The 21,717-nt window shown below is 35.1% G+C and overlaps 2 protein-coding genes across 4 annotated transcripts in view; one reads left to right on the top strand and one right to left on the bottom strand.

The window, feature by feature from the left end:
* Positions 1-21,717, top strand: part of LOC123681330 (synapsin-like) — a 126,693-nt gene that overhangs the window by 36,008 nt on the left and 68,968 nt on the right. The gene's annotated exons all lie outside the window — the stretch shown is intronic.
* Positions 1-21,717, bottom strand: part of LOC123681331 (tissue inhibitor of metalloproteinase) — a 96,737-nt gene that overhangs the window by 19,950 nt on the left and 55,070 nt on the right. For all 3 annotated transcript variants that reach the window (XM_045619671.1, XM_045619672.1, XM_045619673.1), the window contains exon 2: positions 17,650-17,775. In XM_045619671.1, coding sequence (XP_045475627.1) covers positions 17,650-17,773 — 124 coding nt within the window. In that variant the 5' untranslated portion in view covers positions 17,774-17,775. The remainder of the gene's footprint in view (positions 1-17,649; positions 17,776-21,717) is intronic.

The raw sequence follows: 21,717 nt of genomic DNA on the forward strand, positions 1-21,717 counted from the left end.
CTCCTATGAATTCCCAGAAGAAATTGCGGAAATCCTAGCATTTCCACGACCGTCTGTCGCGTTTCTAATTGATAATCGTGGCCGTATATCTCCTTACGAATCATATGCAAACCACGAAACGTCTAATTAACCTAATTGCCAGCGATTGATCGACCCTAACAGAGTATATCTGGCTACCGCCTGAAGCCGCTCATTGTTTCTGAATATGGGCTCATTAAATTGTGTGTCGTATTATTATTTTATATCTGGAGACGTGTTGACAACGCTGGAACGCAGTTAGATGACTCTGTTTACGTGCGATGAATACGAGATTTGCATTTTTCGATGGTTGAATATTACGTACTAGATCATTTTGGAGATGATGTGAATCTTTCAGCTCTATGGTCTATCAGTTAAATAGATCAGTTTGGTCACTTGTTGGTTCTCTGTTTGATATATTTCTTATACATAGTTCTTGTTAGTTTTCCACTGTTACTCATTTTTAACAAAAGTCTTATCGTTGATACTTCAGAGAAAGTTCTAGGTTTCAATCTTCCTAGGAAAATTTGGTGTATTTCAAATCGACTTAGAATTGGTCATGGTCTTTGTAATAGTATGCTCTTCAAATGGCATGCTGGTTTCCATGGTGGTTTCCAAGCTATCCATTCGGTTTCAGATTCTTTTTACGAACGGGTCTCTAACTTCAAATCAATATATTGGAAATACTCCTTCCTTTTTTTTTGGTTGAGCATTTAATTATGAAGTTGTCAACCTTTAATGAAGAGAAAAGATGGAGAAGATTTTATTTTGAATGAAAAAGAAGCCCTTCAATATAAATATGTCAGCTTATTCTGTAAACGAATAGACAAAACAGTCACTACACCTGTACGGGGAAACAGTTCTTGCTGAGGTTTTTATCTGTTCTCTTGTATCATACGTAGAAATGTATGTTTACATTTCCTCTGCTAATACTGAGATTACATCTATACATGCTTGTTGTTTGAAGTTAATAATTTTTTGTATTGCCCAAAAGAATATATACATATATTGTGATCTACTTCATTTTTGGTTTCACCTCTCTTCAAACAAACAGAAAGCGATAAGTTTTATGTTTTTGAGTACCTACCTATTTTTGAAAACGACTTTGGTTCAATCCTCAAGTTCAACATAATGTTGAACCGATATTTCAAAGTCCTATGAATTGTCATAATTGAGTTTTTCGGAAAATATTGAAAGTATTTTGAAAAAATTGTAATTGTAAAATAACCATTCGAAAAAATCTGAAAATGCTGCACTAATTTATTTCCGTAATGTCATGCAAAATCTGCAAATCCTTAGTAAATTTAGCTTCCTCAGACTCAAATGGAATATCACAAATTTTATGACTATCATTCGGAAATAGGTGAAAAATATGTTTTTTTTTTTGTTATTTCAATGGAAACGCACACGAGTCAGTGCGAAAATTAGAATACCCACTGACAATGACCTGACTGTATTTTCGCTTGTTATTAATGAATCATATCAATAGACATGAATGAACATGACATGTATTTCCTTAAATAATTGAAATCGGATCTTTTTTTTATTAAAATTACATGACCTTTCATATCGCAAAGTTTGTCGGTGAGCTAATAATTCACCGTGTATACTCCTTCGCTGCTTAATCGGCTCGATTAATAGCTATGCCTCGAGAATTATACCGTGTGATTCACCGCAAAAGCCTATTAAACGTTTATAGAAAACTAATCATAATTTTGTGCTTTGCATAATCGGCTTTGAGACAATGAACTTTCTCCCTGAATTATTTTCAGATCTCTACAACTTCCGGATATACCGGAAACTTCCTTATTCCAAAAGGCAAACCCAGTATATCTATTATTGCATCATAAGATAGCTTTTTTAATGACAATTTCTGCAATATGCCGCATACCTTGCGATTCTGCCAATACGTAGTTTATAACACATTTGCGGTTTGGATCAAAAATGTACAGGGTGTTTATCAGAAGATCATGAAGTCAGATCCAATTCATCAAAACTCAAGATTTTCAAATTGGAACCTATATTTTTATTTTTTCAATCAATTCTACGTATGGAAAGAGGAGGGTATACTCAAGCAAACCCATTACCTGAAATTAATACATCAAGAGTTATCAAGAAAGAACTTTGTATGATGAAAAACAGCAATTGAGTAGTCTGTGGTTTCTAGAAAATACAGAAAGAAACTAAAATTCGATAACTAAATTGGACATTTCATAAATTGTAATTAATTTTTCTTTGAGATTGTTGATGAATCCATAAACAAATTTTCAATTATAAATAATTGATTTCGATCCATGAAATGTCAAATTTATTTATCGAAACATGGAATTTTAGTTTCTTTCTGTTTTCCGGAAGTCACAGACTACTCCACTCAGTTAGAAATTTCGGTTTTTTTTCATTTAAAGTTCTTCCTCGATAGCTCTTAAAGTATTCATTTTGAGTTTGAGATTTGCATAAGTAACCCCCTATTTTATACCTAAAATGGACTGAAAGAATGAAAATATAGGTTGTAATTTGAAATTCTTGAGTTTTGAAAAATTTGAGTTGTCCAAGTTCATGATCTTCCGATAAACACAATGTACATTTATGGCACAAACCACAAACAGTGATATACGTATTAATTTGCACAATCTAATATGAATTTTTCGAGAAGAAACTTTTTCTGGAGAAATATTCAAAAAATATGAGTCATCGTCGCATAGATTTTTTTATAATAAACCCATCAACTCATGTACCATTCAGTTTCCATCAAGGTATATTGCTGAAATTGTCATCAAAAAAGCTATCTAATGATGCAATAATATACTAGGTGTGCCATTTGAAATAACTGGAAGTTGTAAAGATCTGAGAATATTTTAAGGAGAAAGATCATATTGTCTGAAACTTCAACATACAAAATTATGATTTTTTTCTCATAAACGTCTGATAGGCCATTGCTTTGAACCTTCCTGTATGGCTCACATTATTGATACGAGTTATAATCAATTGTTTCTCTATTTGAGAAATCCTTCATTTACTAAACGCATTCACATTTCGTATCCATCCTGTCAGCATATATATCTATTCGAATTGAGATCAGAAAGCCAACGTACTCCAATGAAAATGATCTTGAAAGATAGTTACTTTGCATGTCAACCTTTCCCAAACCGAGTTTATGAAAGATTTGCCAATATGAATACTCCTTATAAGGCTATACATACTCAAGACTGTCTCCCATCACATTGGCTAATACACTGCTACCTCATGTTACATTCCTTATAAGCATTAGAAACGGAATTATTCAAATAGACAGTTCCCCCATCTTCGATTGAAAAAAAAATTGCGCTCGAAGCAACGACACTTGGCTTCTTGTGTAATATAATTGAAAAAATTTTCATGGATATTACTCACAGTCTGCCCTCATTTCTATTTATCTGGCGTTTCCGAAGAAATGCTTCAGGCCAAAGGGGAAAGGACTGATTAAAAGGGACTGACGCAATGGATCTTCTGGTGAAATTCGGTAATACGAATCTTTGGAAGTTTTATGAAAGGAATATTGCACAAAGATATCATATTCCATAAACAATGAAATCCAATACCCTGTCAAATGAAAGTATTAATGATATCTCCCAGAACTCTTTTTTTTTTAATTCATTCAATTCGAGAGTCCTCAAAGGAATTTTTACAGTTCCCGATCAAATCGATACTAGGAATTTTTCTTCAATTATTTCTGACTCTTTTATCCTGAAACATAAGAAGCTGTAAATTCTGCACAGTCTCTCAATAAGGATTACTCCCGATCAAACTTGAGGTGGCATATTATTGATATAAATAAGAAAAAATGATGTCTTCATTATACAGAAAAGTAGAAAAAACTCATTAGATTGGCAACGGAATGAGCTAATGAAAGTATTGTAAAGTCGATGCCTTTTTGTTCTTGATATTTTGTTGTATATTATATACAACAAAATATCAAGAACAAAAGGGCATCGACTAAAAATATAGAAACAAAAACTCAGTAAATACTGAGGGTCTAAACAGATTAAGATCCGCTAGAAAGTTTTGTAGTTATGTTACTTTTATAAAGCCCGCCACTCACGAAGCGTTTTTTCGAGACTTTGAACGCCAAGCGTCCAAGAGATTCCAGTCGGGCAGTCAAGTTCATTCTCTGATTTACAGTCGTGCGGTCGTGTCCCGAGCTGCCCGACTGTAAAATTATCCGAACGCTCGAACATAGTAGCCTCGTGAGTGGCCGCCTTAAGGGAAAAAATAATCAATTTAATTTCGAATTTTCTGCCGAGAACAGACTGATTTATTTTCAATGATTCAACAGATACAAGAACGGAATTTCCAAGGATTACGTGTACAGAGTGGACCAAATTGGACATTTTTGAAGGGGAAGTCTTATTTCTAATACTAGATAGATTAAAACTAATGTCGGTGTCTGAGGGCCAATTTTCATGAGAAACTCATTAGTATGAACCGCAACTTCAGTAGATAGACTTCCCCTTCAGAAATGTCCAATTTGGACCACCCTGTACATGGCAAGAAAACTTGGCTGTTATTGAAAAAATAAATGAATTCCACTCGAAAACAACGATTTCATCCTAAAGACATGAATTTGAATGTAATGATATGGTGCTGAATTATAATTAGGAATGTTGAAAAGAGAAACGTCAATATCGTTATAATCGTAATGGGATTATCTTCATCATTTTCGCTCTTCTGACTTCACATCAGCGTTTCTCATAAATTCGATTTGGAGTTATATCTTTCCAGCAAAGAAGTGATAAAATTTCAGGGTGAGGGTAAATTCTCGCTTCAACGATTCATTACCGAAAATAATAGGCCAAAAAAAATAATGAAGTGCGAAAAAAAATAATCACCGATTTTTAATTATTCTCGCATCCGTTCAGTTTTCCAATCAAACCTCCATTTTTAGCAGTGATCGAACCCAGAAAGAGAGAGAGAGGCGGTCCAATTAAAAATGCGGTTTGTGTTCATCGCTAAAATAAATATCAGCGTCAAAAATTCCACGTTGCACCTCTTAAAATGGACGGTAGCTGACGGGATATTTCTGAAGTAGGCTGTGGGTGGAACAAAAACCGAATGTTCGAAACCATCGATCTTGACGTCGTGTGGTATGGATGCAATGAATTCCGATCGTCTGGAAATGATGGAATGGGATTACATCAACGATTCATTTGGAATTGACCCACCTCGAAGTGTTCGATTCGCAGGGGAACAGCTGTTTTGGTGCAAGGGCGTAGATCTTTTTTTTTTCTTGGGGGGTAATCAAAAAAAAAAATTGACGACAACGTTTACTTATATTTGTGTTGTGAGTAAATGAAGTTACTCGAAATAATTTTTTTTTATTACCAATTCGGTGGTTCTCACCTTATACTGGGTGTTCCTGAAATTGAGTCACGGAGGAAAATGTGAGATTCCTTGGATAATTTTAAAAATAACAAGTCCCATGAATATAAGCCCGCAAAAGCTCCGTTTTTGAGATACAGGGTGTTTCTTTTCTAGTACTTCTCAGTGATGCTTATATCAGTTTACCAAATCTTCATTACTCTTCGCTACAGAGTGGGTAAATAAGTACCAAAACGTATAATTAATTCATTCATTACAGCTTATTAGCTAGATCTTTCTAATAATTTGGATTTTCCTGAGGATTACTAAAGAGCTATCTGAATTTGTTTTGTCGAAATCGATAGCAAATACGACAAAACAATAACAAACCAAAAATGTAGTACTGGACCAGATAATCTTTTTACATTTTTCTACCAGCGGTTCACCAAAAAATAGTTATGGAGCAAAGAAGCAGGCACCATTCCAGAAAAAATATCACCCTGCAGCATATCACATGATGAAAACTTCGAATTTGAATATCTACGGCCAATTCAAATTGAATATCTTGTGAAGGGAAGGTTCTATGAGAAAAAACTCAAACTTTAACACCTGTATCTCAAAAACAAAGGTTTTGTTCACCTTTGTAAATAGGACTGTATCTAAACATTCTGTTTTCTAAGAATAAAACTACAAACAAAACATTAAATACTAAAACCAACCAAAGGGTTCAAGAGAAAGTGAACTCCTTTGGGATTTAGTCCATTCCCCTAATTTTGCCAAGGTATATATGTAGTTCATAAAATAAATATTATTTCCTCTATTTTTTGCTTCATGGTAATGTTAGTAACTCTTTCTCTGGAATAATAGCTCATTTCATCAACTATACTATGATTGAGTGATAAACTAAAATTGACGTGAAATTGGGAGGTTTCATGCTCGTTTGTTCATTATTGAACAAAAAAGATTTCATTGGATAGTTCCTCTGACGAAGAAACAAGCAAGGATGTACAGTGCATCCCATTTTGGGTGAGACAGCCAGGCAGTGCATCCCATTTTGGTTGAGACAGCCAGGTTTCTCGCTTGTTATTTAAGATAAAGCCTTGCGGTTTTCACGTTCCTGTCCTACTTTTTCGGGAAACTCAAGTTGGTCTAATCAGATTTTTTATAACTGTTTCCGTTCAAGAGATACAGGGTTATTTTGGAAATTGATACTTTTCGGACCCCTCCTTTATCTCCGAAGTTATTAGAAATAATGCTGAGGTGAAAACTACATCTGAATCAGAATTCTGCGTAGAATCCAGTGGCGTACTCAATTTTTTTTTCGGGGTATGGTTTTGAAGATTCAACACAAACCTATATTTTTTTTAATGGAACACCATGTATATCATTACTTCGTTGAATTCGTTATTTTTTTTCCTTCAAAATGATGTATGAAACTATCTAGGTAGGATGTTCAGAAATGTTGATAAGACACTAAAACATCAAATAATGATGATTTTTTGTTAATGGACAATGGATTTCCCATATAAAAAAAGGATCAATAATTGTTAACAATAATTCCTAGCGATGACAGCTGGATCAGATTGGTTTTTTTCTCTCCAATGCCTACTTGATAAAACAATACTTCCAAATGCATAGTAGCCATAATAACAACAAGGATGTTTGTATCATCAATGACTTACTACTTTTAAAAATCAAAAGTAATAATCCTCCTATTGAAACTTAGGAAATTCATGGCTCATTTACAAAAAATCATCATTATTTGATGTTTTAGTGTTTTTTTAACGTTTCTGAACATCCTACCTACATAGTATCATACATCATTTTGAAGGGAAAAAAGAACGAATTCAACGAAGTAATGATATATAGGGTGTTCCATTAAAAAAAATATAGGTTTGTGTTGAATCTTCAAAACCATACCCCGAAAAAAAAATTGGTTACGCCACTGGATTCTACGCAAAATTCTGATTCAGACGTAGTTTTCACCTCAGCATTATTTCTAATAACTTCGGAGATAAAGAAGGAGTGCGAAAAGTATCAATTTCCAAAATCGCCCTGTATCTCTTAAACGGAAACAGTTAAGCAAAATCTGATTAGACCAACTTGAGTTTCACGAAAAAGTAGGATAGGAACGTGAAAACCGCAAGGCTCTATCTCAAATAACAAGCGAGAAACCTGACAGTCTCACCCAAAATGGGATGCACTGTACATACATACAAATACAATTGTAGGTTTTTGTTCACGAAATAGTAAAAACATTATGTAAATGTTAATATATCGAATTCCAACTGTTATTGGATAGCAATGGAACAATTCAAATCACTTTGAGTTGATGGTTGAAGGATTGAGAATATTCGAATATTAATTAATTAAACATAGTAACCAATACTTACTACTACTTAACTAATGAAAAATAGAGAAAGAATGTAGTAAGAAATGGCCTTTTTATTCTTTTTCATTCCTTCTTTCATTCACATGTTTTCCATGATATTTGTCTGAAATCCTTATATTTATTCCACACATATTCAATAAAATATATCTATCGCAACAATAATACCATAACAATTCACTTTCAATGTGTCTATTGATGATATTCCATTCCTAATCCAACATCTGATTCGAATCATTCTAACAATTCATAGACATTACAATTCAGTTAAGATGCACATGTCAATTGGCCGTCAAGGTTTCGCGATGTGAGACCATCAGATTTATTACGAGTTTCTATAGCAACCATACACCCAAATCTAACAGTCGATCAGAGAGACTTCGATATAAAACCTATTGTCCTATTTCTCGAGTGCAGATGTGACCTCAAACTTGACCGGCAGTTCTAGCAACCAATCCCGACAGTTGGCTGCCTGCAAATCTATCGAAACACGACTCAGGAATGCTGGACCTAGTCCCGGCGCTGTTAGAAAATTGAGGTCAATCGGCGAATGTAGATTTCCCATTAACAGCTCTACAGGATGGCCCACATAATAGAGTTCAGCCGAATATTAACATGAGTATGATTTTTTCCGGTAAACACAGAGTCAAGTAAAATTTTGTTTTTTAATTGGTGGTGATTGTAAATTATCATTGGGGTGGCAACTGCCTCAAAAATATCAAATGACAGTGAAGATCTCGTTGGCAGAAACGTTGATCTAGTCAAAGGTTGTAATTCTATTCCAAATAATGTACTAGTCTGGGAAAATTTGACGTTTTACTTGAAGTATTTATTTATTAAAAGAACAAGTCAATTTAGGTACTGGTTTTGGTAGCACTTAAATTACGCCTAAAGTAAGACAATGTGAAAACTGAGTAAAATCGACAAAGGTCGCATTGATATTAAACGTGAAGGCATAATCGTCTTAACCGTGACCAATCCTCTGAAGTGCGGTGTAATCAAGCATGCTCTAGAGAAGGTCAAGAAAGTAGACGAGGAAGTAGACGGCTAAGGCAGATAAATGAGGTCCAGGACCACCATCTTCGATAAATGGCATCAAGAGATCGATTTTCGAGTATAAGATCGATAGAGTCGATCAATGCTTTCTAAATCCTGTGACTCTTCGTATTTATTGTCAAATTGAAGCTCACATCTTGTTTACTTTCGCTAGTAATCGACAAAGTTTCGATTGGGACCTCAGTGACGAATCCAGATTCTGTTTGAGAAGTTAAGATGGTGGCCTGATGGTAAGACGTAGATGGGAACATAAACATTTGTTTCTGGGAGAAGCGGTTACTCAATATGCGGTTGGAACTCTCAGTTTCCCCGGTAGCCCATTGGTGAGAGTGCTGGACTACCGATTCAGAGGTTGAGAGTTCGATTCCCGCTCGGGGAGGTACTTTTCCCGGAATTGAAAATTTTCTAACATCACTCAAGAAATTTCTGTTTGGCGTTGGTTTCGGTGTGAAAAGACTCATGAATAATGCATAAGATAGTTCAGTTTCTGAACAAAATTTATTCAATAGTATGTTAAATGGCTAACCTTCATTGTATAATCAGTAATAGTGTTTTGGTTCATCATAATCTCTTATATTCTGTGATATATCAGGTGTTACTTCTTGACTGGCGAAAATTATCTAGAGACGTAGGTACTTTCTTCATCATTGAATAAGATTACTGCCTAGAGAAATAATAAACAATTTCAGCATTTCAGTACTCAGGAAATCCACTATTCAATGATGCACTTCAACGATGTCTTCCAACGAGTTTTACTTCGAAACGAACGCAAACAAATATTTTTCAGCCTACCTATCCATAAATAAAATAGATGAACTTTTGAACTGAACTGTATTGACATTTAGGATTCTTGAGGGAGTTACCACACCGTTCAAGGGGGTGACCCCGTAATCCTACGAATTTGCAGTCACAATATGCCCCATTTCATATAAAAATTGACCAATTTTCCTGAAAATGTCATACCTACGCAAATATCCGGCTGAACTGATTTATGTGGGCCATCCTGTATATTCCGACCTACATCTTCCTTGTCGTCACAGCAGTCTCTCCGTCAACAGTGACGATAACTATCGATAGATTGCTCCTATTCACTAGAACCACCGCTATCATTTAAGTCCAATTTATTCCTGATTTATTTATTTATTTTCACCGTTCGTTATTGTATTCGCGATGATTTAAAAGCCTGTTTTTTCATGTAATTAGTGTTATAATGATAAAATCTATTATATTTAATAGGCGTATCTTTAGGTAGTAATTGATGGCATATCTGTGCTTTATAGCATACAGAGGCAACTGATTAAAATAATTGAATATGTCCTGATATCGTATTGTATGGTAAAGAGGAAAGCTGACATTTACGTCGCGCATAAATTTTTGTTTCAAAAGGAATTCTTACTGTCTGAAAATGGGCAAGCAGGATTATTGTGACTTTTCAACAGTACATATTGGTGAAAAGGTGTGACCAATATTCGGAATTCTTCATTGTTATAGTTATATGGAAAAAACTTCCTGGATGTTGTGCAATACAGAATATCATGGCATTTCAGAGGCCTAACAAACTATGAGGGATAAAATATCAATGAAAAATTATTTTCATCTGCATAATCACATAGACGTATAACTCTGCTTTTGCCATTTTTTTCCGAAATTTGAGGCTTGATTGTAATTAACTGGTTATACATTTATGATTTGAAGTATTGTCCATCGCTGGCCTCTACTTTCTCCCATGTTTCTGGCAACGTACGAATCCCGTGTTTGAAAAACTGGTCATCTTTTGAAGCGATCGATAACAATCGCCTGTGATTGTTTCAGTCGATTTTAACAACTCATAATACTCTACGCCGAGCTGGTTCCACCCAATACTGAGCATGACCATGGAACCGTGAATATTCGGTTTGGCCAACGACGTCGAAGCATGGGCGGGATATCCCCATGATTTTCTGCGCTTGAGATCATCGTAATGAACCCATTTTTCAACCCCAGTCAGAGTGCGATGCAAAAATCCCTTCCGCCTTCACCTTGCAAGTAGCTGTTCACAAGCAAACAAACGCCGTTCAACATATCTCAACTTTAATTCGTACGGCACCCAATTTCCTTGTTTCTGAATCATTCCCATAACATTCAGGCGTTTTGAAATGGCTTCTTACGTCAATCCCAATGATTCCGCCAATTCTTGTTGCATTTGACACGAGTCTTGATCAGATAATGCTCTCCAATTCTGCATCTTCGAAAACCTTCTCTCTTCCACCGCCATGCTGTTCGTCGCCTTCAAAATCACCAATCCTGAAACGTTGAAACCACTCTCGGCACGTTCTGCCACTAATAGCGGCCTCACAATAGTATTTGAGAGCATTAGATGAGCCTCAATCACTGATTTCTTTATATTGAAGCAGACAATTAAAACCTTCTGCAAATGACGAGAATTTTGCTCTTAAGCTGACATGTTTAATCGAGAATATTTTATGATGCTGCTTTATGATGACTAATATTTCGATAGCTTCATGTTAAAAACACCTAAGCTTATTGTATGACATTTACGATCTACTTATTTCGACTACCTCTTACTGCTACAGCCATATATTGCAAAACGGCGCAAGCAAAGTTGTACGCCTGATATTAATTGTTTGATTTTTATTCCATTCTTGGATGGTGTTATAAACTAATTTAAAGGTACACCAAATTTTGATAGGAATAGCTCTCACAATTTTCGACAAAATCTGTGAATAGCCGAAGAAAAAATTCACGTAACAAATGAAAAAGAAATTGAAATCAAGAATAGAACCTTGAACAATAAAGAAAGTCCCAAATATCAACTCTCTTTTCTACTAAATTTGAAAATTCTTTCTGTCTGGTATTAATAACAACAGAATCCTGGTTCTCACTTTGTTTACATAAAACTAGATTTATGGTGAAAGTGCTAAAAATTGGTCAGATCAATAAGAAGCAATAAGGAATCCAGGTCCTTGAAAAACAACGTCGAATGGATATTCAATAATATAATATTGTACTATTGAAGATGAAATCGAAGAAAAAACATCGATAAAAATATTCAAATGCTAATATTCAATAAAAAAGAATAAAAAAGAATCACACACAGAACCTTGGGGAGCCCCGTCGCGCCGAAGGAACAGTGTATGTCCCATTGAGAATCACTTCCTTTCTGATACAGGAGATGAAAGAAAATCATTAGGGACTGATTTTATACCGTTAACTTCCTCTGACAGAACGTCGCCGATCTGCTTGTCGATAATGGGTTTCGAATTCTTGCCTCCGGCGACGTCAATTCATCGACGATGGATTAGAGGTGTGTTATACCCTACGAGTCGCGTACGTCGAGAGATGTTTATCGAAAAATTGGCTAATAGAATCGGAGCCCGATATTTACATAATCTGCATTTAAGCCCGCTGGGTTGTGGGTTAGTAATGATCCATGATCCGGTGATTTCATAGGAGGTCGCTGTTTCCACTTATTGATTATAAATAAGTCGGTGCTTATTTAGGCATTTTAATTTCTTCGTAATTTATTAGTCAGTTCTGATCGATACGTAGCAATCGCCTTATTTGTGTGATGATAATGGTGTTTTTCTTCACTGCTAGCTTTTATGGTGTGATCGAATGATTTGCTATCAGTTTTGATTCGATTTGGGAATGAGTCAAAAATGAGAAAAAAAGTGGAGTGGGTTGATTGTTAGTTAGTGATGAAGCCAGAGGCTGATTGGCTTATCGATGAAGGGGAAATCAAGAGCATGTCTATCAAAAGAACTTTCGATGTCTATCAAGCCTGAATTCTTCTTAGATTATTGGCGTGAACATCGTATAATCAACCTTACAGGAATACATATATCACATGGTGTCAAATATCAAGATCTCCTACAATTACGCAGTATGGCACGTAGCGCCCTCCTATCACTTCCAAAACTCCACCAATCGATTCTCGACGACAACTGAGAAAGAAATTAATACTCTGCAGAAGTTTATTCCTCAGGTTTCGCTCCTACAGCACTTTATGGTGGATGTATGCACCGTACCTAAGAACTAAGGACTGAGAACTATGAACTAAGAACTAAACCTAAGAATTCAGTGGCGTTTATGCACTCTCTTGTTAGTTCTTAATTAAGGCATGCGCATGTGCTCGAACTACTTTCTATTTGTTCTATACTTTGATGTTTGACATTGATATTTATTGTGAAAAAATTTAATTTAATTTTTTCAAATATACCTTATACTTTCCATCGATAAACACGAATGAAGAACATAAAATGATAGAAACTGGTACTCGTTAATATTGAAATTCTATGCGGCGCATGAGCACTTCTATATTTTACCTGAACCCTTAGTTCATAGTTAACAGTCGGCCTGCTAGTGATAGTTCTTAGTTCTTAGGAAACGTGTATAAACGCCCTCATTGATTTGTTAGTGTTCAATTCTTAGTTCTTAGGTCTTAGGTTTAGTCTTAGTTCTTAGGACTGGTGCATAAATCCACCATTACTTTATTTCCGGAGTTAAAAAGTGTAATATCGCCGATAAGTTCAGATTTTCATATAAAATGTCGCTCAATAAATCGCGGATCAATTTTTCAAGAAAATATATGTTTAACTGGCAAAGCCTGGGACTTATTGAGTGAAGTACTCAACGAATACCGTATACTTGAAAAATTTTGAACTCCTATGAGATTGTTCATATTTCAGCCTGAAATGCACCGAATTTTTCAATGAACATTCAAAATTTTATTAAGATTGGAACAGTGGAACGCAAAATAAAATATCACGGTAATTTCAGCGCTTAGTAAAATTTCATTCAAAATTTTGTTACGATTGGACCAGTGGAACGCCAGATATGAAGTTCTCGGTAATTTCAGCGCATACTCAAATTTTACCCTATACCTATAACTGAAAAAGTAAAAGTCCTTGAAGGGTAGGTAGATATAGACCATCTGGATATATTTTTCAATCAATCAATTCAATCAATCAATCAATTTATTCAGGATAATATTGAAATCAGAAAAGAATTATAGAAGTTAAGGCTGTCGTTAGAGATTCACGGCTTGGCTTGATTTTCAAGCTTGAGCTTGACTTAATCTCAAGTCAAGTAGTAGTTTTTCAATCTCAATTCGAGTCAAGTATTTATATATTAAGTACAAACTGAATCATATCAAGCTAGCAGTTTTATTGTGTAGTGTCACATCAATAAAAAAATGATGAAATGAGAAAAAGCTTTGCAAAAAACACTTTTATTTATTAAACTCATTGTATAAAATAACCGAAAATATCAACTTATTTGAAATAGAAATATAAATTAAATCACTATGAATCATAACAAAATAAGAAATAATAAAAAAATGAAGTTTCTTAATATTGAGAAACCTCCAGGCTTTGTTTGATTTCATAATTTTTCATCCAGGATCTAAGACACATGAGGGATCTTATAGATTTGTCGCATAACCTATTGCGGGTTTTTGTAAGTGTAATAGCAGGTCTGGAAAATTGACTTTGAACAGAAGCTAAAGATGCTGTCGTTGACAAAAAATCCTTGGCCTTTTTGGCCAAGTTTGGAAAGATATTTCTGAAACTACCAGAATCTACCAAAAGAGTTCATAGGAATGTGAGAAAACTACTAATAAAGTCATACTGGCGAATGCTTCTGTTTCTCGGCTCTCGAGGAATCCACTCATTCAGTCTAAGCGAGCACGAGATTGCAGAAATATAGGCCGTGCGACGCGTGCATATTAAGCTCAAATAATATCAAGTAGGTTAATATCATGTGAAGCATTAAATATCTAAAATCAAGTCAAGTAAGCTCAAATATGTAATTTTTCACGAGCTTGATTTTCAAGTCAAGTATAGTTGGTTAAAATGTCAAGCTACTTGGCTTGATCAATCCCAAGCTGTCGTTACCAGAATTTGCGGACACAGAAAAAAATAAAAATCTTGCTTTTCAGCGAAAAAAGACTTATAGTCATTAGATAGATAAAAGGATTTACAGTCACTTATGGGATCATAATGCAGCAAAATTTCATTAAGCAAGATCAAATTATTTTTTGCATTAGTAGCTATACCATAAATTAAAATCTTTTTCAGAATCCAAAACTTCGATAATATCTAAGATTTGATACTGTCTGTAATTCTTTCTTCGGATATGATTTCCTCTTCAACAACGTGAAGACAGTTTCAAATCACAAATTCTTTATTTCCTTGACAGATTATGAGGACCCTAACTCGTTCAAAACCGAACAATTTTGTTCCTAACAATCCTAACCTACTGAACTATCAAGTTGTAAAATGCCATAGATGTTTATTCAAAATACTAAAGTTCTAAATTGCGTAACTCCCTATAAATAATAAAAATATGACAATATGTTTCCTTCGAGCGTATTATTCTATAAATTACCCTGTTTACAAATCAATTTGGTAATTTAGCCGTCAGATAGAAACCTATGGACGCGACATTACATACCAGTAATCCTTAAATCCCCTACTGAAATAACTCGGCATATCGCTCGAAAGGTGGCCGTACAATCGGCTAACTGTCATCTGTCAACAGATTAGTCGAAGCGTTGTGTCGTTTCAAATTATCGTCAACCTAGCAGCGTAGCGACCGGAAAACAATGATTTATAGAACGTCTAAACGCAACTACATGTAGTGGTGCGGAAACATTAATATTGACAATTACCACTTGATGCCTAATCCAATCTGAACAGTTTATTAGGATATGGTTGCACGTTTGCCAAATGGCTTATTGCATATTCCGTAATAGAAGCTGAGGAAAGGGTGTTTATCTCTTAGATTGCTGCAACTCTAACCGTGAGGATATCTATGATTGTCCTCTCGCAGTTTCTTACGGAACGGTGGAATAAATTCTAAGATTTCCTCATTATCCTGAGCATAATTTATTGGAGGCAATTAGACGCTGTCGAGACAATCTTAGAGATGATAGTTGAAAGTACTGAATCAAATCAATTCGATAAAATGAACACTTTTCCACAGATTCTTGTTACTTTAACAATTGTTGTCTAAGATCAAGAATTGATTACATTGCAAAATGGAGAAAGAGTTTTATCTTCTGAAACAGATATTATTAGGGGAATCCCGCAGGGCACTATTATGGGTCCTATTTTTTTTATATGCATAGATGACCTGCCGGATGATATCCAGAATGAGAAACCAACCATGTTCAAGGAAGATGAAATAATGTCAGAGGAAGTAATGTAATCGTCGAAGTAATGAGAGAGGCATGTCTGATGGTTCAGGACCAATCTGAAGTTAGTATCAACACCTACTTGTATGCAGATTAATATCCTCATAACTCCAAAAAATGTTGATTTAATGTCCAAACAACCGAAAGAAGCAATGTCAAAAGTTGCAGTCTGGTGAGATAAGAGTGATCTCAAATTGAATACAAAAAAGACCAACATCACATATTTCCCCAATAAAAGATCGAACGCAATCTTTCAAAAGAATATCAACATCAATGATACGGAAGTCGAAATAAGATCAAGTTTAAAGTTTTTAGGATCGAATCACAATTGATAGGAAACTCAACTAGAGATCTCATTGTGGACAACTGATTTCCAGATTGAACTCTGTATGTTGTACATTGAGGGCTGTTAGGAACCAGGTTAGCATAGTATTAGCAAGACCATTTATTACGCCAACCTCCAGTCATTACTAACTTCATAAGCTGAACAAGTTTTCATCACACAGAAGCTAATATCAACTATTTTCAAAGATTTGAAAATCAGAATTACACGAAAATAATGAACGAGTACTTTTTTCCATGTCACAAATTAACGTTATGTGCTCCTTTCAGTAAAGGAGCACGAATTATATGAGCATAACATTATACAACTTTTTACCTAGAAGTATCCGGAATTTGAAAGAATATAACACGTTTCGTAAGAGAATTTATTCACTTATTACTGAATCAGAACCTTATGACTTACTGGAATTCAAGGAAACATGCCAAAGATCTCATTAATGTTTAAATTAGTATTCAAATCTATATGACTTATTTCCACTTTGTTGTCATGTTGATGATAATTCTGGAAATGAATATTGTTGTTTTTGTTGTTGTATTCTGGGTCTGGGATACCATGAATTCATCTACTACTGCAATATGGAATTTTCAGAGATCTATTTGAAGATGTTCGAAAGAGGAGATTGATTATATTCAACACAATCTGTCTAGAATTGTACCTGTTCATACCAAGGGATTCTAATATTTCTAATAGTGTTAAACGGTGACTTGTTTCAAAATGTACAATCTTGAAATTGGAGTTACTCAATATTTTTGAAAGAATTTCAATTGCTTCGTTTTCTTCAGATCGGTCAATAGTTCAAGTGGTATCATAAAAAAATAATGAATAATCTGCAATGATGCCTAATGGTGTATATTGGACGAAGAGGAAGAACGTTCAAGAAGAGAATCCATGTACATCGGAGGAGTAACACTAGTGATAAAACCTTTTCGGTATATTCAGATCCTTTACCAGAATCTGGACATAATTTTAACGCCAATTTCAAAATTCTAATCTACATGTTGAAAACAAAATTCATCGTTTAACACTTTTAGAATATCTTGAGGTAAGCAGGAACCATTCAATTCAAGATTTTGTTGAATAATCAAGCAGACGTGAATAGGTCTCCTCTTTTGGAAATCTTTAAATAGATATCTGGAAATTGCAGTGAAGGAATTTATATGGTATCCCACGCCTAAGCCACTGGGATTACGAAACAATACATTGTCGAAATAATAAAATTCTGCTGAAATTAAATTAATTCGAATTTCCATCAAGTAAGGAATGAATCCAATGAAAGGAATCAAATCGAGTAGATATGGAAACATCTTAACTCACCAAAATCTGCATTGCAGTAGTGCTCTTGAGGGTGTGTAGATCTGCAGGAACATGATTCCACATAATTGGCAAAAATTGCGAGGAGCACTATGGCTACAATCGATAGCATATAGGTCTGATGCATTTCTGTAACAAAAATAGGTTTATGTCATTTTTTCGAATAATGGTTTTGTTGGTGATTAGGACATTTGAATAAGTTACGACTACATAAGCTGGATGTTAACCTAAAGTTAACTTCGGAATTCATTCGTGTGTTTTCTGACAAACAATATCTTGTTACAAGTAACCCAGTTTTCAGTTTTGCTCGCTATTCTACTTCCATCTCACGAAAATAATGGTTTATTTAGGCTTCAGAATGGAAATTTGTTATGGTTATGATATCAAACACGTCTAGAGTAGCTGGATATGAAATGAAAACAGAGGATCAGAAAAGAATAGCAAAGGCTGTATAGATTTGATGAATGGAATTTCCGGAAATATCTTAGGTCAAAAAAATTTCGTATCCCCTACAGAAAATATATCTGCCATGAAATCTGAGGATGCTCGTCAATCAAAAATTCGAATTCGATCAGAACTGTTCAATTATTCAGTTGCTTCGATTCCCTATTTCTTTTTCTTTCTTAGTTTCTTTATTGATATTGATCGGACAATTCTCTTGGGTTCTTGTTTAAATGATGATCTTTGTTTCAATTTCTATTGTGGTTATCATTTCTAGTAACAATCCTTTGGAGCCGTCAGAGAGAAAATCAACTTCTTACGATTTTCAGTCTATATTGAAAAAATGTAGGATACGATGATCAAATATCCGTCAGTCCATCGTACCCCTTCCAGACATATTCTTGGAAACCACATTAACACAAAATTTTGCAGAATAATGAATTCCTCATAAAATTGAACGCATGGAAACATAAATTTCAAATATTCATTGCTACAATGATAGCTACTAATTACAAAATAGTTCTCAATACAAATTTGTTACCTCAATAATTGAAGAGATGATTTTTTTCAATTCAATTCATATTCTGGAACAAAGATTTAGCTTGATAGCTTGATTGTTCTCTCATACTAGTTGAGATATTCTGTGATTGATAGAAAAATAATGAATTATAGTGTTTGTCTACGATTAATAAATTGTGGTTTTTGCACGTTGATGTCGTGTAATGTACCTTTGGGGATTGTTGAAGAGGGATCATCCGTTCTTTCTCCTTGTTCTCCAATCTCCTAATTTCTCAAATCAATATTGAAAACAACGTTTTCAGTGACAAACCTGTAGTGTTTGTTAAGTTATCTGTAGTACATATTCCCACAATCAGAAATTATATGTACAACTCAGAAAAAATTTATATCAGTTTACCTTAGAGCTTCGGAGGGGTAAATATGTCGAAAGTTGCTCCCTATAGAGCCTTTCTTGGAAGCGTATCGCGCGTTGTGAGTACGCCAATTGTACAAAAATAGTTATTCTGCAACTATAGCGCGAAGAAATGTTTTCGATATTCGAGGTTTTCGTCACAACATTGATGCACCAATCGTTTCTCTCAATTCTCATTGGAAAATGGGTAAAAGAAGTTTGAGGTGGTTGGTTCAACACTCGATAAACCAAAATCTTGGCGCCCAAGGTTATTGAGAGCAGAAGAGAACGTGGAGAATGGATCTGTTGGTGATGATCCCGACCACTTCATTCAGAAGCGTGCAAGTACTTTGGAAGTGTATAGATCATCGCTACACCGACTTCTGCACAAAGATCTTTCCTGGCTATATAACCGAAGAACATAGTGTCAGCAGAATGGAGCAACTTCACACACTTCCAATGTGTCTCTTCCACGTGAAATTTTTGCAGGAAAATTATTAATAACTAGGAGGGAGGCAATGCATAATGAAGACATTCATTTTTTCAACAAACGGCTTATTTTTCTTTAATCGCTTTCTTACTCATGAACTTTCTCTCGAGACACCTATAGATGTTAACAATTCATAATTTAATATTAAACCCATGTAATACTGAGACCATAAAATCCCAAGCACATCATGCTGAGGACATAATTGTCAGAATCACATGCATGCGTCTCTATGATCGAAACCCATCTGCAGGGCAGGTACCAAGGTACTGTCGCTCTAACTAGGACACTTTTCGATTCAGCCCTCACTGGTATCACTTCGGCTTAGACTCTGTATAGTGAGTTAGTTCAACTGTGTTTGTTATAATAAACTCTGCAACCTAGGTGATAGTATTATTTCTTACATTAGAGACTTCAGATTATTTAACATAGATAACTATACTATTCTCATCTGCTAATTATTTACCCATCTTGTCATTCGATCACAACGATTACATAGTGTGGGGTCTATGGAATTAACATTCATCTCAAATCGCATTAAAATAATGAAAGTAGTTAGACACACACGCCGTTGCTAAAATTTTAACGGTGCTCCCAACATGAAAAGAAATGATTTATATCGGCCAACAACGTAACAACCAAAATGACGATTTATCCGGCCGACTGCATAGACGTCCGGGCGACCATAAAAACAACGGTTTCATGCATAGAAAAGCAATGAGCCAGAACACGAATTCCCGGAATATATACTCCAATAAAATTTCGAAGCGGAGCCGCCCATGATGTGGCACAAGGTCCCCGAAGCAGTTTCCATCCGCAGCATCGTGGGCGCCTATGTTTGCACAGTAAATGTAGGTATAATATTGTGTGTGATTAATTTTGATACCTTATCTACGCGCGAATTATTCTCCTTATCAGTTGCATTTTTTTATTAAATTCCTTAGAATGCTGGCGTTATCTCAGTGTTGGAATAATAATGAAGGCATTTTAAGGGGAATTGGTTAGTGAGTCAGTGGGATAAATATTGGTTCTAGGTCGATTTGTTTGCCCTAAGCGCACGTTACTAATTGTTTGTCTTGCTGAATTTTTTCGTGGATGTGGCCGTCAATCACGTCAGGTTGAATACACGTCTGAGTGGTTACTTTGGACATTCCTTTATCAAGGTTTATCCATAGAGGTAGAGAATAATGATGATGGTGCAAAATTTAGGGCTCAAAATGATTCGTGAAATAGCATGTAGCCAAAATGTGTCACTACTTTATGTGGATTACGATGAAGAATATATAATATGAACCAGCTATGTTGAATCAGTTTCTAGAGCCTCAGGTGGAATACAACATTCTTGACTGCAAGTGGTTGCAGTAGGACGATACCACTTGCCATTTCGCCCGTGAATTATTGGAGATCTAACACGAGTCTTTTCTTGATCGCGCCATAGCCTAGTTCAATAACAAAAATTGGTAGTCTCGTTAATGTTTCATACTATGGAGCAACTTTGCAACCTAACTACGCATCAGACGCTGAAATTAGATGTTATAAATGTGCTATTCAGATCAAATGTTCTAAGATAGTAAGAAGATAGGTTTGAGTTTGGAACCAGGAACCAACAGATATCTGAATTAATGCTCGCATACAGGTTTAGAACTTTATGAGTACTATTATTTTTGTGAGAACAAAAGTTTATGTCAGAATTATGGCCGTTTCGCATCCTCTGAAGTATCTTAATAGGAAAGACTATCTAAGAATAGATCGTTGGTTCTCCAAACAAAAAGATTATTTGGAAGAAAAAATAAAATTCAAAAACAGCTTTCAAAACAGATCCTCACTCTATTCGAAAATCTTGAAGAAAAATGAGTTCTTACATGATGATTTCAGAGCCTTATTCACATGGCATAAGATTCCCAAAACAGCTGGCAGTGTTAAACGAACTCATACCCAATTAGGATTACTATCAATAATATCGAAGTGAACTAAGATGGTATATTCGCAAAAAAAAATCAAACGTCATTCACCCAATTGGCAGTCTTGTGTAGGATGATGACGTTCCAGATAAGAAGAGACATTGATTAATGATGCTATTGAATTCACCAAGAAAAAGTTACATTTTTTCGTGTCCAAAAAGAGTATCAAGACTCACTCGCAGTTGCCAACTTCCAGTGACATAACACCTGGCATAGCGTCGAGTGGGTTATGAAAATCAACAAGATAAAACTAAAGGAATGTTAGTATCCTA

This window comes from Harmonia axyridis, chromosome 5 (assembly GCF_914767665.1).
Source record: "Harmonia axyridis chromosome 5, icHarAxyr1.1, whole genome shotgun sequence".
Taxonomy (NCBI): Eukaryota; Metazoa; Arthropoda; class Insecta; order Coleoptera; family Coccinellidae; genus Harmonia; species Harmonia axyridis.